Source organism: Hippocampus bargibanti, linkage group LG09 (assembly GCF_051943395.1).
Source record: "Hippocampus bargibanti isolate YZ-2025 linkage group LG09, ASM5194339v1, whole genome shotgun sequence".
NCBI classification, from domain to species: Eukaryota; Metazoa; Chordata; class Actinopteri; order Syngnathiformes; family Syngnathidae; genus Hippocampus; species Hippocampus bargibanti.
Window position 1 is genome coordinate 12,917,501 of NC_142742.1, and position 24,806 is coordinate 12,942,306.

The 24,806-nt window shown below is 41.0% G+C and overlaps 2 protein-coding genes across 5 annotated transcripts in view; both read right to left on the bottom strand.

Moving 5' to 3' along the window:
- The window catches only part of kidins220a (kinase D-interacting substrate 220a), a 56,205-nt gene extending 41,345 nt beyond the window's left edge, over window positions 1-14,860 (bottom strand). Inside the window, exons 1-15 of one of the 2 annotated variants that reach the window (XM_089005175.1) lie at window positions 14,674-14,860; window positions 7,644-7,737; window positions 7,404-7,562; window positions 6,869-6,967; window positions 6,347-6,445; window positions 4,335-4,433; window positions 3,934-4,032; window positions 3,634-3,732; window positions 2,289-2,486; window positions 2,107-2,205; window positions 1,290-1,388; window positions 1,059-1,157; window positions 806-983; window positions 554-718; window positions 294-473 (exon numbers count right to left, since the gene is read on the bottom strand). In XM_089005175.1, the coding sequence (XP_088861301.1) occupies window positions 294-473; window positions 554-718; window positions 806-983; window positions 1,059-1,157; window positions 1,290-1,388; window positions 2,107-2,205; window positions 2,289-2,486; window positions 3,634-3,732; window positions 3,934-4,032; window positions 4,335-4,433; window positions 6,347-6,445; window positions 6,869-6,967; window positions 7,404-7,535 (1,645 nt within the window). In that variant the 5' untranslated portion in view covers window positions 7,536-7,562; window positions 7,644-7,737; window positions 14,674-14,860. Of the gene's footprint in view, window positions 1-293; window positions 474-553; window positions 719-805; window positions 984-1,058; window positions 1,158-1,289; window positions 1,389-2,106; window positions 2,206-2,288; window positions 2,487-3,633; window positions 3,733-3,933; window positions 4,033-4,334; window positions 4,434-6,234; window positions 6,314-6,346; window positions 6,446-6,868; window positions 6,968-7,403; window positions 7,563-7,643; window positions 7,738-14,673 lie in introns of those variants that run through there. The other variant, XM_089005174.1, reaches the window with a different exon arrangement.
- Window positions 14,861-18,999: 4,139 nt separating this feature from the next.
- The window catches only part of mboat2a (membrane bound O-acyltransferase domain containing 2a), a 55,933-nt gene continuing 50,126 nt past the window's right edge, over window positions 19,000-24,806 (bottom strand). For all 3 annotated transcript variants that reach the window (XM_089004259.1, XM_089004260.1, XM_089004262.1), the window contains 2 exons: window positions 23,241-23,392; window positions 19,000-21,781 (listed from right to left, as the gene is read on the bottom strand). In XM_089004259.1, the coding sequence (XP_088860385.1) occupies window positions 21,643-21,781; window positions 23,241-23,392 (291 nt within the window). In that variant the 3' untranslated portion in view covers window positions 19,000-21,642. The remainder of the gene's footprint in view (window positions 21,782-23,240; window positions 23,393-24,806) is intronic.

The following is a 24,806-nucleotide window of genomic DNA, read 5'->3' on the forward strand; positions in this document are numbered from 1 at the left end:
ACATTCACACTCACACTCACACTTACACCTAGGGACAATTTGGAGTGTTCAATACCACTTATGTTTTTAGAATGTGGGAGGAAACAAATTACCCGCAGAAAACAACACAACAACATCATTCAATCAATGTGGCTCTCCACAAATTTTAAGGTCATAGGTTCGAAGAAGAAACCTGCAAACAGCTGGCTAGATGAATTTAAGAATGCTGAACAACAAATACAGTACGTTGTGAGTCCACTGGAGTCCACTGAAGCTTGAACAAAAAATGTAAACACTGTTGCAAGTCAATTTACCAAAGAAGATGTAAATCAAAGCAAGCAGACTGAGGGAAACGGCAATGGCCAGCTTGTGATCAACGGTAAAGCCCAATATCACAGCGACTGAGCCACACAGCAGGAGGGTCAGGAAGACCACCAGCCAAGAGAACTGGAACAATGGCTCAATCTGCTGCCCTGCAAACGTCTTCATTTCATCTGAGAAAACATCAAGGAAGATAGAGGAGTCCTATTAACAATTACTCCCCAAATACATTTCAGACTTTATGAGTGCCTACCCTCAAGTTTCTTCAGAAGAAAAGATTTCCCACTACCCCATTGTGCATACAGACCAACACAGATGGGTGGTTGCATGGTGGGCTCGCTGAGAATGTCTGCAAGAGCGCTGCTATACAGGTCATAACCCAACATGTCCCCATCTGATTCAGTTGGGGATAGGTGTTCTGAAAGAGATGAACAATTACAAAAAATAATTACTTGTTCAGGTTACTTCCAGCGACTCCTGCAGAACAATAACCAAATGGTCATACTGGCGCCAAATATTTGCGTGAGGATGCTTTTCTGGTGGGTGCAATCAATGTTGTATGGCGTCTCTCCAGCTTTGTTTGGACGGTAAAGGAGACGGCCATCTTTAGGGTTCCGGAGCAGCAACTCTGCCAGTTTTCTGCTCCTCCCTCTGATGGCAATGTGGAGGGGTGTGTCACCTTTCTGTTCAGTCAAAAGGAAGTCAAGTGAAATAAAGATGACAAAAGGACAACGCCATTAGGAGTTGAAAGTCCTGACCTTTTCAACAGCGGACACCTTTGCTCCTTTATCCAACAGCAGCTCCACAATCTCTATGTTCCTCATTTTTGTGGCTTTGATAAGTGGGGTTTCTCCCTCCTAAAAGAACCGGGTACACAATACACCACTCTTATTAAAATTGAGAATAAAGATGTAAAGATGGATAAACACGGTGAAGAGATGGAGAGGATATGCAACATTACAATCCTATGTAGCTGCGGAATGTTATACCTTGGTGCAGCTCTCTGTGTCCGGGTTACACTGTAGGATGTCTCTTACCATGGTGGCATTACCTTTTTCTACTGCCCAATAGAGAGCAGTTTTTCCATCCTGGTGTGGAAAAAACATTGGGATTCACAACTCAATCAACAACAAAAAAGAGCAATAGTTGAGGTCACGCAGAGTAAAATGAGGGATTATTAGCTCAGTACTTTTTAAAATGTATTTATTTATTTATTTATTTATTTATTATGGAATGTTTTTTTGACAGAATGGGAGTGTGGGAACCAAAATAATACATCGGACAGAGTTGAAGATTAGCACAGTTCGCATGCTTTTAAAAGTCATTTTATACAGCAGCGAGCATATCCTCACATTTGTAGAACAGATCAGATTAAAATGTTTTTAAAAAGTGTAACTTGAATTTGACTGCCTTCAGCAATCCTCCTTTTACAATTCATTAAATGCCATGCTATCATAACATGATGAATTTAATTATTTTAGCATTGTGACAACCGGACAAACTAAGTAAGGTATCTGGGATAAAACAAATGTATAGGTTTTCAAACGTGAAGAGTCATCTCAAGAATTGTCAAAAGTTAGGGTTCCACTAAAACAGCAATACGGATTACTCTATCTCCAAAGCATGTGGCATTCTCTCCATTCTGTTTTTAGAATCCAAATATTTGCATAAACTCTCTGCCTTGGATTTAAAATAATTTCAAGTAACAACAGAGCAAAACAGAGTATTGTATCTGGTTACATTGAACACATACAGGCCTCCTGCTTGCTCGTAAAAATAAACAAAACTTAGCAGTGTAGCACCTACCTGGCCCCTGACATCAATATCTGCGTATTTGTTCAGCAGGGCTCGTACTATTTCCACATGGCCTCCTCTCACTGCTCCAATCAGCATGGTTTCTCCACTCTTGAGGGAGGAAGCAGTGTGAAGGGGATTGCTTTTGCTTTCCCATGTGGATGTTTGAAAAACAAGTGTGCAGTGGGTCTCACCCTGTCTGGTATGTTAACATATGTCCCAGCATCCAGCAGATCCTGTACAATTTCGGTGTGTCCCTCCTTGGCAGCGATAGCCAGGGCTGTGTTACCATCTTTGTCGGTCATGTTGACATTCGGGTTTCTCTTCAGCAGCTCCTTGACAACTTCAGTGTAGCCGCCTTTCACTGCCACAATCAAAGCTGTCATGGAGTTCTGGGAAGAAGAAAAAAACATTACTCAACTTAACTTCTGATCTATGTACACATAGTAAAATTGCAGGTGAATGACATTGCAATCAACAATGTTGTTTCATTGCATTTCATTTCATGTACGCTCCTAAAATAAAAGTCATATGTACCTATGGCTAGAAAGCAAAACTGAAAGGAGAATATCTCGAACAAAAATGCACAAGTATAGCAAATGAAAAGGGATATCAGTGCCAACAGTTTCCTAATTATACACAGTCACTACTTTCTTACATAATTTCTCTATATTTTGTTATTTTACTTCTCTTTCCTTTCCTCTTGCTCTCATTACTTTGTTGCTGTGAATTGTGAAGTTCTCCGTTGTGAGATGAATAATCAAATTAAATCAAAATATCTTTTCATTATAAATCAGACATCGCAATCTGCTTCTACATTGACAACCATGCCATGTTGTTTGTGGCGCAATAAAGTATATGTATGCAGTATATGTGCGGCCACAAAATATTGCTTCCCAGTAGGATTGCTGTTTTTGTTTTTACTGTGTGTTTTTACCATTGGAACAGGGAGACACCTCACTGACTTTGGTTTGCGACTGTACAGTTCAGTCACATTTAGCCACCTTATTCTGTGTGTTTTTTATTTATATTTTGTTTTAAGGAATGTCCAGTCTTATTGTTTTAGATGCATGCAGTAAAAACTATTTCCACATTATTTTACGTTCCCTCTCGGTCCCTCAGATCCTCACCCTCCTTCGACCTCTGTGTGCCCTCTGCCCGTCTCACCGTGATGGGGTGCAGAGCTTTCAGCAGCTCTGCTCCCAAACTCTGGAACTCACTTCCGCCAGACAGCCGTAATATTTACTCCCTTCCCACTTTGAAATCCTACCTCAAAACCCATCTGTTTAAAATTGCATTGACGGTTTAGTTTAAATCAGCTATTTTATTATTTATCATTTATTTATGGTTTTATTGTTCTGTGTATTGTTCTTTTAATTGTAAAGTGTCCTTGGATGTTGTGAAAGGCGCTTGGAAATTAAATCTATTATTATTATTATAAAATACAAGTTTGTGTGTGTGGTATTAAACGAGAAAGTACGTTTTGACAGCAGCCATAATTCAGGCATAATTGAGCAGTCAAATGATTTCGAATCTTACGGCTCCTTCCTGATCTACATCGGCTCCGTTGGCCAATAGGTGCATCACGCTGTCATAGTGACCCTTCCTGGCAGCCCAGATGAGTGGGGTCGTGCCGTACTGCAAACAAGAGAACAAAATGAAAACACGATAGACTTATCTGAAAGGTTGGACAATATATTGTACAGTACTGTAATATTGCAGAACTGATTTAATTATTCAACAAAAAGTATACCAGGAAAGTATAGACATGATTACGAGAGGGAGCCAGTAGGATTCGAATAAAAGTCGATTCTTTTTGTTTCGGCAGTGTGTCGTTACCTTGTCCGAGCAGTTGACTTTAGCTCCGTGCTGCAGTAGCAGATGGACAATCTCAGCATGTCCTCGACCCGCCGCCCAAATTATGGGATAGACGCTATACTGTTGGGAAAGACCACCGGGGATGATGATGTCAAGACAGGTTGGATGCTTTAAGCCACCTTCTCATTCAAAGAATTTAATTGAAATGTTACAATGAATGTTACATTCATTGAAATGTAAATTTCTCCACTGTGAGACTAATAAAGGCAAATCCAATCCAATCCAAAGAGAGATGGGAGCGTATTCAGAACTCAATTTAGAAATCACCATCCATTGTAGTTCAAATATTTTGAAATGTACTGTAAAAAATTGGAGACAAAATCTGCACCACCATCATAAATATATAGTTCAAGTTTGAGTACCTGACCAGTGATGTTTGGGTTCGCTCCTTTACTCAGGAGTAGTTCGGCCACATCTGTACGACCTTTATAGGCGGCCCACATGAGAGCAGTCCACCCTCCCTAATTAAAAGACACACACAACCACAAATACCATTTGCTTAAACATAGAAAAGGGAGGGAAACCCATCTAAGGACGACAAAGTAGGCTTCAGTTCAAATTCAATCTGGCCACTATAATGACAGCCTTTGTAGTGCTGCATGTGGACTCAAGACCTATGCTTGTCTGTGACTGTAAAGTGTCCTTGATAGCTTTGAAAGGCGCTTAAAATGTAATGTATTATTATTATTATTGTCAAGACAATGGGTGACACATTGTACCAAGTTCACAGTGGCATGACAATGTTTTTGATTCTTTTCTTTCTTGTTGTTATAAATAATGCCAATGTGATGCTTGGGTGCATTTCAAACCACACATGGTAATGACTCTCAGATCATTTCCCTTCCTTTCAGTCACTAACCTGGGACATGTGATGGGTTGATGGTAATTCATGAAACTGGACACAATTGACGATGGTATGCTGTTACTCATTTAGATCTGGAGATAAATCGCTTATCTAGAGGTAATTCCTATCATTACCTTATATGAAAAACTTTAGAGTACTATAAACGAGACCGATCTCATTTTACAGCTAATGGATCATGTTCATCTTTAAATAGCACTCAGGTGTTTGAGTGATAGCTATTAAATTAAAGCCATCAAGACTTCTTACATTAGAATTGTGTGAATTCCCATCATAATTATGTAAAAATAAATGAGTTCAAAATAATCGTCATAAGTTCTAATAATCGTCATTATGTTGTTTTTTTAATTACAATGAAAAATAATCTGCCCTCATGACTGTCGTAATTCCAAATGCTTTTCGACAATATTTGAGACAGACCAGACAATAACACATATTTGTTGTTAATTTTACTTTTTCTCAAGGAGTAGTAGACACTTCTGCAGTGTAATTAAATGCACATTGACTCCTTATCTCTGGTGCAATCCGTCTGCCATATCGCTGCTTTCCTTTCTCACGCCTATCACTTTATTGTAACCTGAACGGATTAGACAGACAGTCACCTGACGTGAAATCTTCATGTCATTTAAGCTTTCTTTCTTAGATAGGCGTTGCCTCTACCTTTCTCGATTAGTGCCTGCTATTATAAGTTTCAGTTAGTTTATTAAAGGTTGATTTTGACAAATGGCAAAACTGTTTTTATTACCTTAGAGCAGGGGTGTCAAAGTCATTTTTTGCAGCGGGCCACATTGTAGTTATGGTTTTCTCTCAAGGGCCGTTATGAATTTGGGGAACCCATTAGAATGTTTAAATCCCTTCAAATATTACATATAGAGCACACAGCAAATTAATGAATAACTCGTTTTCAAATCTGAAGTCAAGAATAATGACTTTTATTGTGGTTGACATCCAAAAATATGAAATTTGGGCTCAGATTTTAGCAATCATCATGGAATTTAACAAGTTTGATTTGCTTTCGCGGGCCGAAAAAAAATGATGTGGTGGGCCGGATTTGGCCCGCGGGCCTTGACTTAGACACCTGTGCCTGAGAGTAATCATCAAAATGATCTTTAAAAAAGGCATCCCTTTCCGGCCCCATCTTCAGGCCTCTATTTACATTTCTAATTGTTTTTTTTCTAAACTTGTCATGGCACCACAGAATTGACAACCATTATTTGTAGTCGGCATCATATCTTCTGTTGTGAATTGGCAACATTGACAAGCATTGACTTCACTTTTCCAAATGTCTGTTTATCCTTAATTTGGCAATCACAAAGAATGACTTTTACCTCACCATTACTTAAGAAGTGACTTACAATTTGACTTCTTGACTCAACGTTTATGAATGACAATATTCTTACCATGTCTCTGTGTTCCACATTAGCATCGTTGTCCAGCAATTCTCGCACAACCTGGATGTGGCCTTCCTTGGATGCTGACATTATCAACGTTTATGAATGACAATATTCTTACCATGTCTCTGTGTTCCACATTAGCATCGTTGTCCAGCAATTCTCGCACAACCTGGATGTGGCCTTCCTTGGATGCTGACATTATCGCTGTCCAGCAGTCCTGTGTAAAGATGCTAACTGTTAGCATGGAAACTTCCATCCAGCTCCAAATCAAATTGAATGGGTGCCTGGCTGAGCCGTGCGTTATACAAAACCTACATGGGTGGTATGCTGATCATAGCAACAAAAGTGACTGTAATGTGCCATTATTTTATAGCAGATTATGTGAGCCGACGTTAATGAAAGGTACAGACAGTGTGTAAGCATGGTGGACGGACTTTGAATGACGTTGTCTGAGAATGTGAAGATAAAAGTCATCATTAAAGCTGAAGTTGGTACCTACGAGTCCTACAAAAGTGGGGTGAACAACATTTAGCCTTCCCCTTGTTTTTTTCAACTGATATCTTCAATGTCATTGTGTACCACCTTTTCCAGAGCACTTTCAATTTATTTCGTGGTTGTTTGAGTCCATGAGTGAGCTTACAACATCATCGCAGTTAACATTGGCTCCTCTCCTGATGAGCTCCTGCACAATCTCCAGATTTCCCTGCTCGGCTGCCACCATTAGGGGAGTCTGTCCATTCTGAAGGGAGAAAATAAGGAGATCGAGAACATGTTCATTGAATTTCAACTCCGCAAACAACCTCTCAATTGGGAAGGCAAAGTGGGAAGGACCAGAAAGACATGATTACATAAACAATGATCGATTCGTGACAGTCCGTAATTCCCTTGAAGGGATCCAACTTTTCTCATCACATCAATTGCTCTCAAGGATCCATATTCAGATGTGTTTAGTCCATTGGTATGGATCGACATTGTTTTTGTGAAAATGCGTGGTAATGTCTATGTTTGCAAAGTATAAATAGAAAATATCACCCTAGAGCGGTCGACAGCATATATTTGTTTTTTCCTATATAGCACTTTTCTCTTCCAGGCGGATGTTTGCCCTTTTCACTTATAGCGCCATGGAAGCACACCCTTATAATATATAAGATAACAGATTTGTTGTTGCGACTTACATCACTCCTGCTGTCAACATCTTTGAATTTATCCAGGTGTGCTTTGATGGCAGCAAGGTTCTCCTCCTCCACGTAGCTGAACAGACTTTGGACAGCCACAGAGGTCATCTTCAGTGAAGTGGTGGTATCCATGGCTCAGTGGTCAACACCAGGACACCACTGTGGCAGGAGAGGAAAGAATGGCGTGGGCCTCATTTCAAATGTGGATACCAGTTGGGCAAACAGACAAGCGGGACCGACCTCCTTGCAGTGAGGCTGGCAGGCCAATATTGGGCAAGGGTAAAGGGGAGTCTTTCAAAAAAATGAAGGTTTGCAGAAAGATAGGTGAGTCAAGCTGTGAAAACATAACACAAAGCATATTGAACATTAAATTTTGATGTGTAGGGCAAATTGCAGAGATAATTTTTGTCATATTTGGAGGTTCACAAGGTGCAATTGTCGCTACTTCCAGCAAAGCATTGATACAATTCGGATCAGGATAAGAACATTGACCTCAGTCCTGTCGGTTCATGTAGAAATCAGAGAAATTGATCCACTCATTTAATCATTTAAAAGGTCATGATCTCAGGGCTTCAATCAGAAAGTCCAAAGTTGTCTGAGTATCGGTAAGCCTCTGATGTACTACGAAATGTGTACTTCTAATATTTCTTCAACAGTAGTCAATATTTGGTTTTGTGACAGAAGTCTATAAACCGATGTAAAAGCTTGGCCAAAACAAACATGTGGATCAAACCTCTAAAGATGGAGGACACTAATTGGCTATGGCGACCCCTTGAAGGGAAAAGAAGAATATTAATAAAACTACATCAAACAAATTTGCAATATGTAAAATCACATCAAAAGTAAAAGCATTGTGGATGGCTTGCTAAAGCATTCAATCATTTTCTTGACTCTGAGGGAGATGTCCGAACCACTACCCCAACCTCCTGTCCATTCAGATATTAGGGTGCAGAAAGATCACTTCTTCATAGTACTGCCTTGTATTTTTCATAAAGGAAAATAAACAAAGCTATTCAATTGAAAGGAGATCTGGAGATTAATTTGGGCCTGCAAAGCCACTTTTGAAGAGATACAGAAAAATGTTAATGAACTGAAAACAAAGATGCAAAGATGTCTAAAGCAGGCATCAGAGTTAGACGTCCCTCCCTAAAAACCAGCCACTTGGTGATGTATTTATTTTTTAAGAATAATGGATAAGTGGCGCAGACATGGTGCATACATAATTAAAGTTTAGAATTTTTTTGGTTTGGGTAAGACGCAGATTTGCTCTGGTTTCACTGCAGTGTATACTTATTTCATTTCCATAATTATGAGGTCACAAATTCACCCTGAACAATAATTAAATGTCTAGTGACTGATTTTCTTTCACAGAACAAAAGAAAACACAATTAAACATGGCAATACTGTAAGACGGACTCAGACAATCAATAAACATTAATAATTCAGTGGAATTGCTGGCCTACCAACCTGTCTAGGGTGTACCCCATATCTTTCCCAAACTCAGCCGGTCAGGATAATATCCAGCTCATTGCTAAACATAAAAAGGACAAGTGCTATAGAAAAACCATGGTAGGGTCAGAGCTGACATTGTGGCACATGCAGGCGCATTTCCCGCTCCTAAAATGAAATTGAACGTCAGATTTCTATAAGCGGCCTCAGAAGAGGTTTTCTCGACATTCGAATCTGTGTTTCACACAACCCGACAGACATGCAGGCGGCTCATGCTCGGGTCAATACTGTCTGACATAATTGTTGGGCAGAGTGCAAAGAACCAATGATGAAATATTGACTTTTCTACATGTACTTGTTATTTTCCAATGAGAGGAAATGTCAAGCCTGAGAGCAGAGAAAAATCCTTTGTTGATCGAGAAGGCAACAGTTAACACGCCCTCTCCGCTCAACATGGAGATGACTACATCACATCCGTGCTCTCATCATTCCGGGAAGAAAAAAAACACAAAGCCATCAAAGAAAACCAACAAGTGTTCGAAGCTAGTTTATAAACAAATATGACAGATCGCATGAGAGGAAACGGGACTCTTTCTTACCTCTGCGGAAGGTAATTTTTCAACACCAGTTAAGTCGTGTTCTCACACCACACATACTCAGGACCTACAAACACTGCTTGGATCAAGCTCGGCATCCCCACTCCTCTTTTTTTACAGACTGAATATTAGATGAGGGGGGTTGGACTCCACCCCATGGCTTTCCCCAGACAATAGCGGGACAACATTTCCATTCAGGGGGTGTTACACACCATTGCATTTGGACGAAAGGGGATTATTTGTGTCCAATCTATTTTGTGTGCCATGTCGTAATGATTGAGTGATTGATTCACAAGAGCAAATCAAAATGCTCAACAACCAATTTATTAAAACTAGAAGGTTCAAAGAAGGTTGTTTTTATATAACCGCAATATTATTTTAATTTATTTATATTTCATCGCTCATTTATCTTTGTTCTTTCAAATGTACATATAATATATATGTAATTTCTTTAACAGAATAAAATTCAAATGGGGTAATGAAGACAGTGTGCCATTTATGGAACAACGATACATCAATTGTGCATATACACTATATATATATATATATACACAGTAAAGTCTCGTTATATCGATATTCTCGGGAGTCCGAAAAAATATCGATATAACTGGGACTATCGATATATCCGACCCTGCGCGCATGTAATTGTCTCCTTGCATTCATAGAAATAGTATCGTAATAAGCGGTACTATCGATATAACCGATATCGATATAACGAGACTTTACTGTGTGTGTGTGCGTGTGCGTGTGCGTGTGCGTGTGTGTGTGTGTGTGTGTGTGTGTATATATATATATATATATATACACACAGTAAAGTCTCGTTATATCGATATTCAAGGGAGTCCGAAAAAATATCGATATAACCGGGACGATCGATATATCCGACCCTGTTTGCATGTAATTTTTTCCGTGCGTGCATAGAAATAGTATCGATATAACCGGGACTATTGATATATCCGATATCGATATAACGAGACTTTACTGAATATATACAGTAAAGTCTCGTTATATCGATATTCAAGGGAGTCCGAAAAAATATCGATATAACCGGGACTATCGATATATCCGACCCTGTTTGCATGTAATTTTCTCCGTGCGTGCATAGAAATAGTATCGATATAACCGGGACTATCGATATATCCGATATCGATATAACGAGACTTTTCTGTATATATATATATATATATATATATATATATATATATATACACAGTAAAGTCTCGTTATATCGATATTCAAGGGAGTCCGAAAAAATATTGATATAACCGGGACTATCGATATATCCGACCCTGTTTGCATGTAATTTTCTCCGTGCGTGCATAGAAATAGTATCGATATAACCGGGACTATCGATATATCCGATATCGATATAACGAGACTTTACTGTATATATATATATATATATATATATCATTTTCCGTACCGTAGGATAGAAAACAAGATATTCTAAGCATAACAAAATAAAAATGTCAACTGTATACTGTGCAAATGTAAATGTGCAAAACCGTTTCATAAAAAGCTGTACATAGTGCAAGTAAAGAGTTTGATGTTTCTCTTTATTTGTAAGTAGGTTCGATGTCAGATCTTCCAGGCAGATGATGCGCAGAGCTTGATCGTGGCGTAGAGTCGAGCAAGTCGTGCTGTGACACTCCGTGCGATGCTGAGCAGGTCTCTGCGAGCGGTGCGTCTGACTGGGTCTGAGTCCGAGATGAGTCGGAGATTATTCTGCCCCGTGGTTCGCCCCATCTCTCTGTCCCGCGACAGCTCCTTTTATACAATTTGCAAGCGTGTGCTATGCGTCAGGGTGATACACACATCAAGCAGATCAAGGAATTGAAAGACATGAAAGTGTTGAAAGACGCACTTCAAAATCATACACTCGTGTGACGCAACAGGGCTCCCCTCCTGGATCCGAAGTCGGTGAAAACGATGAAGGAAAAAGAAATAAAAACAAAAGTCAATCTGCGACATGGTGAGGCCAGGCAAGATGACGGTCACCGGGCATGGCAGGCGTCAGTGGGGTGGTTGCCGAGCAAGTTTCGTGGTGCCTGAAGTCGTTGTACGGGAGCACGGCAGAGTGCTCTACGACGGCCAGTTTGAGTCGATCGATGGAAACTTTCCTCGCGGCCGTCGAGTCGATGCCGGAAGGTCTTCTCACCGTGAGTTGTCCGGCTGGGATCGGTCAAGTCGGAGAATCGATGAGGGATTGTGAGGACGAAGGTGCGTGGGGTTGGCCATGCTGCCGGGCACGGACAGGCCGGTCATCGGCGACGGTGGTGATGATCGCGCTGCCATGGCGCTCTGCAGGACGCTGAGGAAGCACGCTGACGTCGGCGGCCGTGTCGGCCATGAAGCGTCTTCCCGAAGTCCGATCGTGGACATAAGCGATGTCCGACGATGTCCGATCGTGGACATATATGATGTCCGATCGTGGACATAAGCGATGTCCGACGATGTGCGATCGTGGACATATACGATGCAGCTAGTTGCAGAGTCGCCAGGCGAATTGGACGATGTCGGCCATCAGGGTGCGGCAGGTTTCACGGTGGGGTCGGGGTTGCCCACGGGTGGTGGCGGTCCATCGGGAGCTCGGCTTGAGGGGTCTTGCTGTGAAGATGCCGGATTCACGGGCGTACACTCGTGTGACGCAACAGGGCTCCCCTCCTGGCTAGCTCGCCAATAAAGAGTTTGATGTTTCTCTTTATTTGTAAGTAGGTTCGATGTCAGATCTTCCAGGCAGATGATGCGCAGAGCTTGATCGTGGCGTAGAGTCGAGCAAGTCGTGCTGTGACACTCCGTGCGATGCTGAGCAGGTCTCTGCGAGCGGTGCGTCTGACTGGGTCTGAGTCCGAGATGAGTCGGAGATTATTCTGCCCCGTGGTTCGCCCCATCTCTCTGTCCCGCGACAGATCCTTTTATACAATTTGCAAGCGTGTGCTATGCGTCAGGGTGATACACACATCAAGCAGATCAAGGAATTGAAAGACATGAAAGTGTTGAAAGACGCACTTCAAAATCATACACTCGTGTGACGCAACACAAGTATCAAGGAAGGCATATTGATATATTGCATCAACCCATATATACAAGTGTCCAGTTTTTTTCCCATGTGATCATTGAGAATTGCAAGGCCTGACAGCAGTCGGTAGGAACGAGCGGCGGTACCTCTCCTTCTTGCAGCGCGGGTGTAATAGTCTCTGGCTAAAGGAGTTGGTTGCATGGTTGGTTGCATGGTTGCAATGACAGGAATCATTTTACTTATGTTTAATTAGGGTTAACTCAAAACTTGTTTTTGATTTCACAGTACCTAATTCATACTACAACTTTAAATTTATAAATTTAAATTCATAAAGTTCGCAGACGACACCACGTCAATGGTCTCATCAAAGACGGCGACGAGTTTGCGTACCGACAACAAGTGGAACAGCTGGAGCTCTGGTGCTGCCGTCATAACCTAGAGCTGAACACGCTCAAGGCGGTAGAGATGATCGTGGACTTCAGGAAACATCCATTCCCACAGCTGCCCCTCACACTATCCAACTGCCTCATGTCAAACGTCAAGACCTTCAAGTTCCTGGGAATCACAGTCTCCCAGGACATGAAGTGGGAGGTCAATACCAACTACATCCTGTGAAACTCCCGTACAGGGGATGTACTTCCTGAGGCTGCTAAAGAAGGATGGTCTGCCACAGGAGGTGCTGCGATATTGCTACACGGCTGTCATTGAATCCATCCTGTGTTTTTCCATCACCGTATGGTTCGGGGCCACCACAAAAATGGACAAAATCTGACTTCAACGGACAGTTAGGACGGCGGAAAAAATAATTGGCACCGCCCTACCCACTCTCGAGGACTTGCACACTGCAAGAATCTAAACAAGGGCACGGAAAATCCTACTGGACCCTCCGCACCCTGCTTACCACCTTTTCAAGCTACTCCCCTCAGCCAGGCGCTACCAATCCATGCGCACCAAATCCAGCAGACATTTAAACAGCTTTCTCCCCCAAGCCATTAACTCTCTTAACAGTAACCCAAATACAACTGTATAGTGCCTCCATTTTTTGATGATACTAGTGCAACGTGTTCTACCGGAGACAAATTCCTTGTGTGTTCTACATATTTGGCAATGAAGATGATTCTGATTAAAGAGCCCTTGTAAAACACTGATTAAACATGGAATAATATTATGTGAAATTAATACGTCTGTGTAAGCTCTCAGTCGTACAGGAGTGGTCCATCGATGAGAAGGTTTCTTCAGCCGTCATCTGTACAAATTTGAAGGTTTCGGACGTTTCGCCTCCTATCCAAGAGGCTTCGTCAGCGCCGAAACCTTCAAATTTGTACAGATGACGGCTGAAGAAACCTTCTCATCTATGTGAAATTAAGCATTCCTGTCAGATACAACCATCATTAGGTTAATTCAAAGTAGCAGTATGTTTTTCTTTCTCTCTAGCCCGCATAGTGTAACATCAGCTAACTTTTATCAGTGTGTAGGATCTGTTTAACGTTAGGATAGATCACGGATGTGTGTATGTAAAACAAAAAAGCACCAACCTCATGGAATTATCGCCAGTGTAACGTGAGCAACATGCAGAAGTAGGCACTTTGCAGACAAGACTCCAAATTTAACCAGTCAGCTATTCCGCACATGTCATGTACATTTTAAAACTACTCGGGACCCCCCCCCAACCCCAAAAAACGCCCATCACCTTTTTACGATGCATTATACTGTATGGGACATTTTAGTTCATTAAAATGGCAAAGGTGTCACTTCGTCATCTTAAAACCAACCAGTTGGGTTTGAACATGTTATTAAGCCACTCCAACCACCCTGAAGAAATCGAGCTAATGTGAACTAAAAGAGGTTTGTTTCGTCTATCGGTCAGTGGGCAACTGTTATGGGGCGAGCGAAAATGAAAGCACAACATCTGGATGGCACTCTTACCTGTCACATGGCCATAATGTGGCATGTTTGTGGGATAGGTAGGCGTGGGTTTGTCATACTACCAGCGACTTTGTAATATGGAAGTATTGTTTTGATGTCAAATTGTTTCGTTTTTAATCCCTAAGAGGCAACGACAACAGTAACAGTCACGAGTTGAACTTCCAGTCGCCAACAAGCTAGTTAGCCAAAGCTACGGGTGGCTCGCACATCAACAAGTATTTGTCATTTTAACGAAGTGGGGAGTTAAAAAGCACACGCAGAGGAACTGAAATGTTCTTACCTCCATCCAAAAAACACTGCGAAAATGCCAGGGCTTTTCAGTTGGAAGAATATACAGTAATGTCATGAAACTGTCGCGTTTACATTTGCGAGGGTTGTCATTTTCTCTCTTTTTTTTAAACCAAATGACGTCAACGTGGGGGGTACGGAGCCGGGGGAAAGGCAAATGCCTAAATACACCTACACACATACACATATTTGGATACAACAGATATAATCAAATGGCGTATCTTATTTTGAACAATATAGTTGAAAAGCCGTTTAATTTATACTTGTTTATTGAGGCACGTCGTATCGTGTAACCCCGCCCCCGTGTATTTATCATATACAGTGGTACCTCGGTTCTCGAACGCCTCACAAATCGGAGTTCGGACAAAATATTGGAGATATTCTTGGTTCGTAGTTCGAACACGCCAATATGACGCGTGAGTGCGTACGCGAGGGTGAGGTGCTGAGCGCTGTACGGGTGTATCGCTCTCTCCGTGACCAACTGTTGTCGCTTGCGGATGTGCTGCATTTTGCACTAGCGTTCAATATAGGTGTACGAAGCGTTTTAGCCCCTAATCATGCCTCCAAAGAAAGTAAGTGCTGCTAAAAGTGACAAGAGAAAACTAGTGCGTACAACTATTGCATTTAAGAAAGAAATAATCGCAAAATATGAAGGAGTTGTGCCAGTGTCTGATCTGGCGAGGGAATACAGCATGGTGAAATCTACGATCAGTACGATATTAAAGAATAAGGAGGCTGTGAAATCTAGTGATGTGGCTGTGGGAGTGAGAGCAAGTGTCATTGGATAGATATTTTTAAGAGAAAAGAACATCCTGTAGCCGAGTCATCCGTAGCTGGCACGTTCCGAGCGAGAGTGACGGCAGCTGACTCGTCGGAACGTAGTGGAATGTTTGGGATCCCATAGCAGGCGGCAGAGACGTACGACCCAAGCAGGATGTTTATTCACAAATAAAAGAAAACACAGCGAGTAAGAAGGCAGGGGTTGATCCGACCCGCTTACTACGCCAAAAAGCAAATGGCACTCGAGAGTGCAAAATGACGCAATCCCGGAAGATGACATAAATTTACGGGACGCAGGGAAAATACCTCGGACCGGATACACTCGCGCATCGAAGTTAGAGTCCAGGTACGGTGGCGAGGTGAGTCAATCATCCGGCATTGGCGAGGTCATCGCGAACCGTATAAATGCCCCGTGTCCGTGATTAGAGAATTGACAGCGTGTGGAGAACGGCCGGGAGAGGCAGGAGGGTGCTGGAGCCTATTCCAGCCGTCTTCGGGCACTAGGCGGGGGACACCCTGAATTGGTTGCCGGCCAATCGCAGGGCACACAGTGACAAACAACCACCCGCACTCACACTCACACCTATGGACAATTTGGAGTGTTTAATCCACCTGTTGCGTGTTTTTTGAACGTGGGAGGTAACTGGAGGACCCGGAGAAAACCCACACGGGCCCATGCAAACTCCACACGGGGAGGCCGGACCGGGTCTTGAACTCACGACCTCTGCACTGTGAAGTTGTTGTGCTAACTCACCATTGACTAGCGGCAGCACCCACGTCCTAAAATGTTCATTGAAAATCAAAAATGAATACAACAATATTAAACAATATTTATCCCATTTTTTTGTTTAATGGGAAAGCTGAAAATCAAATGAAGCGTAAAAGCCTACATATAGTAATGCATTACATTATATTTAAACTTCCATATACTGTACTGTATTGCTATTTATTAACTCATTCACTGCCAGATGATGTGCAAAAATGTGTCCACTCCAGTGCCAGGGTTTTTATCATTTTCACTCAGATTGCAGGACCCAGTGAATATTAACTTTTAGGACTACATAAACATTCAATACATTGTTAGAACCTTAGACTCTCTTCTTTCATTAGAAAAAGAGTTACATGTAACATGTAATTCCTAAATTATATGGTTCTGGAGTTAGCTGAGCTTGAAATGGGGGTGGTTGTACACAATACAATACAATACAGTACAATACAATACATACATATTGTCAGAGATATGACAGTCAGACACCGTGGACAGAGACTCAGAACCAGAAAGATTGTCCCCACTGCCAGCAGGAGACGCAGTCATCAATGACATACGTCTGAATTCTGCGCCCCTCTGCCAAGCTATTTATTGAGAGTATATGTAAATTAAAGTGATACATTAGTGAAACATAGTTTTCTTGATTATAATGCCACGCCTCTGGGCGTTCTGAGCACCAACAGCTGCAAGCAATAAAACATAGACATTTTAATTGGTTGTCTTTTCCATGAACTGATAAATTTGTAATCTGGCGCTTGTGCAGGATGTTTAAGCCGTTAATAACTTTGGCGAAAAAGGAGTATCTCAAGCCCTAAATTCTGTGCAAGGCCGGACCTTCTAGATGGAGCCGACAGTTCACCCTGCCGTGTCTGTTTCACTCAGAATTACTGTGGTCATCTGCGCTTTGACTGTGGGCTTATTGTTTAGTTGGTCAGCAAAGCACGGCACGTTTAAACATGATAAATTCTTATTCTCCATCACATATTTATTTATGTAGCGCTTCAAATAACAGCTGAAGCTGTAAAAACATAGACAAAAGGTAAATGCTGACCCCTCGTGGAAGGGAAAAACAATGCCAGAGTCCTGACAAGTGCTTTATCGGCACCCTCGCAAGAAAAAACTAAACCTGAACAAATTCGGGAATGGCGTTCCACACCAACCTTTTCAATTCCCGAATAAATTTGGGAATGGCAGCGAATGAGTTAAATGTTTTACTTTTTCTCTTTTTGAGGAATGAAATTGACAAATAAATGAAATTGTATTTTGTGGTAGAATATGCTGTGAACCAAGAATGTGCAGATTTGCGAGGAAATAGTTCAAAAAATACACACTAACAGAAAGATACAGATGTGGGGAAAAAAGGGTTTTAATTATTTTAATTTAATATTAATAATTTAATATTTATAAAAATTTAATATTTGATTTTAACATGCTTGCTCCAGACATTCAGCCAGGTACAGGTATTGATATAGTTTTAAATATTTTTTATGGGGAAGGAGAACACTTTTATTTTCATGTGTTTATTTTCATGGGATAGTATTATCAAGTTAGTTTACTACTGTTTTTTTACGGTTATAGACCAAATTAGATGTTAAAAGTATGTATTTTATTAAGATTTATTTCTGAGTGACGTTTGAATGCTATCTCTTGTCTCCGTGATGTTGCCCATAATTTGAAAAAAACGTCACTAATCTATACAAAGTTGAAGTCTACAAACACATGTGCCAATTCCGTTTTTTAAAATGAAAAACAGACTAATGAAAACCAAATCCCTTTTCCATTTTTCACTCCAAGTTTAAACCTACACAATTCAACTTAGTTTTTTAGAAGTCTTTTTGAGACAAGAAATTAGAGAGCAACCCAGATATTGTGGTTGCACAAGTGTGAACTCCCTTCCAAAACTGAAATTGAAAGAACTAAAAAGTAGAAACTGCTCAGAATGAACTAGTCACATGATTGATGTTGAATGGGAGTCAGCACAGACATGCCACCATTTAATGTGCCCCCGAATGATCATCTCAAATTTTTTTTGGTCAAGTCATCCAATCTGACTATAATTGATTTGGACCCAAAAACAAAGTTTATTTTCAAACATCAACATTGGTGTTTAAAAATAACCTCTCTTTATTTTGCCACATAAATCAGTATTGTCATCACCCCATCATACAAGTCTTTCAAATATCTTCTGACACAAAAATACCATTGTAACACAAGCAAGCCCACGCACACACGCACACAGGCACACACACACAGGCACGAGCAGGCGCACATGCACATGAACACACCAAACAGGAAACAAATGCGCCATTGAATGCTTTGGCACTTTGGACATATGGAGCAGTTTGCATTGATCTGCTGGTTTAGTGGCCATGCAGTGCATTCATGTCCTAAATCCCCCCCTTTGTTTTTTTTAAATTTAGAATTTTCCAAATTTACAGGGCCACACTACAAATATATACAGTACATGTATGGACTACATGAACACTGGTACACTCGCGCGGACCACACACACACACACACACACACACGCACACGCACACACACACACACACACACACACACACACACACACGCACGCACGCGCGCACACACACACACACACACACACACACACACACACACACACGCACGCACGCACGCACACACACACACACACACACACACACACACACACACACACACACACACACACACGCACACACACACACGCAGTTATGGCAGGAATATGCAAAACGTCATCTCAAAAAGAAAACCAAACTTCAAGTCAACTTGACTGCTTCTTTGTTATTTTACAAATGAAAGAAAACAAAATCACAAAGTGAACACAAAGTTCTTCGATTGACGGATATGTCAGAACAGTTTCACAAGGGTGTCATGTGTGAATTCCAACAAACAAGAAGGCTTGATGTGAACCAAAAACAACACAGGGGCCCCGTGTTGCTTTCACCATACAGTAAATGCACCTTGAAACATCCTCTATTCGCACATTAAAAAAAAATAAGTTAACACAACATCTGGCCTTTGTACAACAATTGACAACATAATAACTATGAAAGCAAATTGCACTCACTCTTATAGCCTCAGTACATTATGTGCTTTTTTTATGCACTGCATCAATTTGGATCATTTTCTTTCCCGTTCAGTTGGATAAATTGTGGCTACTCCATCTATTAATTAAAGATTAATAAAGTTAATGTAGCAGGGTGTGATTAGAGCACTGTTACTCTGACTGTACAATCAGAATCAGAAAACCTCAGAATCAGAATACCTTTATTCGTCCCGCAATGGGGAAATTTGCGTTGTAAAAGGTGTAAGATGTAAAAGGTCGCATTAGTTTCCCAAATTGATTGTAACAACTGAAGATAGACATGTAAAATCACGGAGTAGGCATGTTGACCTGTTGCCAAAATATTGCAATTTATATCAATTGGAACAGGGGTTTTAGAATCACATAGAAACTACCTAGCTGGAAAAATGAAGAGATGTGCTGAGTACTACACTGAACTCGGAATCGGCGTAGCTCCCTGAATCATAATGACTAACGCAGACAGCATTGTAGAGAGAGAGAATTTGTCAGACTGGACTTAAATTCATAATGGTGTTCAAGGCAAAAAACGGGATATGTCCCATAAAACCCTACAAATCTAATGGTCATCTGATTGCTAATACATTGTTCAGGTATGAGTTTCCATCAAAACCCACATGCATTTGTCCATCTCAGGGAACGGCCACTTTGTCTTGTACTGCCACTTTCTGTTGACTGAAAATGGCACCGTAGAGCCTAAGAGCGAAGGTAAGGACATATCGACATTGTTATTTTCAGTTAACAGTAAGTGGCGTTTCAAACCAAAATGGCGGTCCACGAGATGGATTAACACGGGTGGATTTTTATGGTCCAGTCATATTCCAAAAACATACTGTTAATTGCCCCAAAAAATCATGTGTAGATGAGCGGGGCCATATATTGAACGTATCAACATATTTTTTTTCCCCACCCCTCCTTAAAGTAGCCAACTCTATAAGGGTTTCTTTCATACTGCATAGTGAGCTCACTGCAGTAAAATGTCACAATGGGTTTTAATTGAGAAACTTGAGTGGTTTGGTGCTGCTGTTTTTGTTAGCAACAGAGTTCAAATGGGCTCAGTAGTTAACATCTGTGTGTCACAACTGTTTCAATAAGTGACAGGATGTGATTAGAGCACCGTTAATGTACTTGTCCAAGATGTGGAGAAAAAAAAAACATTTCCGCAAATAGTGGCCCGCGGTTCATCAATTGCAGATGGGGGATGCGTAGATGTCGATTCAGAAGGAGTGACTTTGATTTGTAAAGAATTATACTTGGTATTTTTAAAGGACAAAATGGCAAGTATAGTATACACTATACACATACATTGTTTCAATCCTTGGAACATAAACATAGTCACGCGGAAACAACATTGTGGGATGATCACACAGAACCCTCATCATCAGCCCTATTAATTACAGTGACTACTTTTTTTCCTGATCAAAAACGAGACATCTATTTGATGGAGGCATTTATTCAAGTGGATGATGCACCCAGCAAGTAATTTGCGGCGAGTTAAGCAGAGGCCACTATTTGAGGAAATGCAGTATTTGCATTTCTGCCATTTAGGGGCTTGTGGCACGTAGCAAGGCTGCGGTGTGAAAAACAGGAACATGTCAAACAAAATTAAATTCAAAACGACAGCAAAGAATTTCACCCCTGGAGCTCAAGGAGCAAAACCTTGAAAATAATGATCCAAAGTGACATCTGTGTAAATCATCTCCCTTTTGAAACACGCAGCTATTTGATGTTGATAAGTTGGGTTTGTCAGAAAGCAGAAGTAAAATATATACTAAAAATATATTTAAAAAAAAACATTGGGCAACACTTTTCCACTGCTGGAGACAGCCAAGATCTGGTTTCCTCTTTGGGACTTTTTCTATTCATTCGTTATCTCTGCAAAAGAAAGCATTGAGAATAATCACACACATCAAAATACAAAACACTTCTTAATGTCAACAGCCCGTTGAATGAAATCCATTTTTTTTGAGGATCCTAAGGCCTGTTCTGAAAGTTGGCAGCTGATGATAAAGGTAATGTTTCCACCGAACAGAGGCTTGTATCCAGACAATGACAAAAACCCTCCACATACAGACTCCATGAGTACAGGTGTCATCCAAACGTGTTGTTTCACCTGCCAGGTACATAGAGGGTTTAAGGCAGCTTGGAATTCAGTTTATCTCCATCTTCCCAAAGTAAAATGTAATTCAAGCGCCTCTGTCCTCCTTGCTGCTAGAAGTTTGGGTCAGGTTCTCTCCAAGCACATCCAGTATTTGGTTCCTGGTCCGTAAACAGACTCCGGCTCTCAGCGGTCTCCAATTTGTCTCACTATATGCTTGCGCTGAGCCTCATGTGGTTTTGTCTTTCTGGTTACGGTCGTTGGTCTGCATGCTCTCCTGTTGATCTTTGGCCTCGCGACGTCGTGATCGAACCGGCAGGGCCAGGACCACCAGCAGACACAGCAGATGTAAGACAAAGTACCAGGACCTACAAAAAAACATCGTGAACCCTCGGCAGAATGTTGATGACCGAATGTTATTTGTCATGTCACTATGATTTTATGTGTTTGATGTCTGAGCATTCAAACGTGTGCTCCGGTATGTTAATGCGTTTTTTTAATGGGTGGCCACCAATTTATTTATGGTCCATTTTTGAACGATGCTGCCAATTACTGGCTATGCGTTCCATGTCAGTGCTACCGCCATGTTAAAGTGGCAGATATTTCCTCATGAATTCTCACTCGCTTTCATTTATGAGCAGGAATGCATGTGGGAAATTAAAAAAGGGGGCCAGTTGGCCCCCTGGTGTCTGAAAAGGGGACCAAATGCTAAAATGGATGGGGCCCAATTTAACTAGATTGCCAAAGTATACAAAATTGATCGAAAATAAACCAAAATACATTTATTGGAGCATGATATTTCTAAATTGCAAATGAAAAAAAGCATTATTTGAGTAAAATCTAGTTTTCTAATATATTAACAAACCAATTTTAAGTCAAGTCAAAGAATATATTCATACATAAAATAAACAAACATTTTCAATTTCCTTTCGTACACAATCAATCCTGTTTTGATATTCTACAGTATTACAGAGACGACAAAGAAAACTTAGCACAGTATTTCTTACTAGTGTCTACTTAAACCAATTTCTTTGCTCTTTAAAATGTCCAATGTGCTGCAACAGCTCTAGAATCTTTCCCATTATCCACTAAATTTGGATCATGAATAGCAGTTTGCTGTAAGGAATAAGTCACTGCTCTCCGCAAATGTATTCGATTGTTCCTTAAAAAATAAGAATATATTTTAGTTCTGTTCCATTTTAGTCCTGTTCCCATGCTCCATATTGGAACCATTCGCCATGTTCCATGTAAATACTGTACTGCAATCCTCCATGAGTAAATGAATATTCGATTGCCTCTTTCAGCAGTTTCCGTCGGATCATGGAAAAGCCTGAAATATCCTCGACAAAGACTTTGGAACACACCGAAACAAATGCAAGGTGATTGTGGGTGGATATCGGTAAGTTAAGCTGGCAGACGACGAAAGTTAATACCTCTGACGGAAAATGAACAGTTTCAATTGCTGTTTAACTAAATTTGTTTATTTAGCTATTTTTTAATAGACTTATGTCATATGTGTCGCAGATTACGTAGCAATATGCGCTAATCGTAATAGACTTGCACCAGTGCTGGCGCAGTGGAGTTTCAAAATTGCGCCAGTGGCTGTCAAAATGCGTAAATGGCGCGGCTCAGATGCATCCCTGTATAAGGACGTCTCATGGGGCAACCTAACAAATGGGTAATATGCCCGCAATGTGCCATATTTTCCATCTCTGCGCTCCATAGTACAACTATTTCCACATTCTAACAGGATGAAAATGTCTTGCTTTACTAATCTCGGTCATGAAATCAATAATCAGCTCTGCATCGCTTTAACACAGGCACTACCTGTAGAACTTAAGCGAGGGCCCCACTGCCAGCAGAACAAACGGCACCACTGTGTAACTGATGGCAACTTGAGTCCACGCCCACGTGATGACATCATAGATGCGCTTGTATGTGTCGGAGACCTGGAAGTGAGGTCTGACGTTGTACCTGACCTAAAATTAAACAGAGGCATAATGTCAATTGGACTTATTTGAGAAAGGAAAGAGTAAATTAAGCTTCACTCGAATACATATATGCATAAACAGGCTTCCCAGCTATGTCACAATTCATCGTTCGTGCTCTCGCTACTGCACAGATTTGTAAGGGACTGTTTTTGGATGGATTTTACAGAATGCAGCCAAGTTCCAGTTTAGAGTTGCTTGCCTTTAACGTAGCACAACGTTGTGGCGCAACATGTTGGGCAGGGTTGAGATCGACTGGAAGAGATGCATTGCAATTAATCATTGTACAGTTTACGGTACAGTTTTACAGCCGGGATTGACAAATAACTTATAATGAGCATGCGAGACACTTAGAGATACATACTTGAAAAGGTGTGTTTCAATGAGTTTAAAACATATGGGAGCCCCCCCCCACACACACAAAAAAGGGGGTTGTTTTATTTAAATGGTTTCATATTGAAAGAATACAATAAAGGGGGATTAAGTGTGACGTGAATAAAAGCTTTTTATGGCCACCATCAATGTCACTATTTAATATTATGTGATGTTTATATTGATTGGGACACTTTTTAGTGTCAGTTTCAGTTTAATTGAAATACTGTATGATTAATGCATACAAAAGATTTTGGGGTGTGTGTTCTGTCTGCTCAGTAGTCGCAGTGAAAAAGCTTCTGACTCTGTCAGGAAGACTGAAAAAGTAAATATATGGTAGTTTTCAGAAACAGTTCCTGGAACAAATACACTGTGCCTTGTGATTAATGTGCCACACTTTGGCTTGAGAAACCCATAGATGGAAATTACCCAAGTGGTTTTTGATTTATAGTGAGCAGAAACAAGTCTTTTTAATTTCTACACCTAATGGTTGAAGGTATTGATTTTTTTTATGAACTAACAATTACAGTGATACCTCGGCTAACAAATGCTTTATTTTACGAACTTTTCACCTTACGAACATTAAATTTGCGAGATTATAATCTTGGCATACGAACTAGTTTTCGGCAAACAAACCAAGCCACACAGCGCCTCGGTGGCTGGCGGACGAGTTTTCGATGGATGAACACCAAACCACGAACAGCACCACAGTCGCTGGCAGACTAGTTTTCCACAACCGTGCACATGTGGTTTGCTATCGGGTGGAGTACTTTTGCTATTAAAAAGACCCCACCACAGGCTAGTGTTAAGCCAAAGAGGACACAAAAGAAAATTATGGTCGATCAGAACAAGGAGATCATCAAAAAACACGAACGAGGTGTGCGTTTGAGTGACTTCGCATCCCAGTACCAGTATGCTAAATCGACCACTTCTACGTGTGGCTAAGGGTGTTTCTGTGCTGTCTAAGCAACGATCTCAGGCAATACAAGAGGTTAAAAAACCTCTGTTGATTTGGATTAATGAAAAGCAGCTC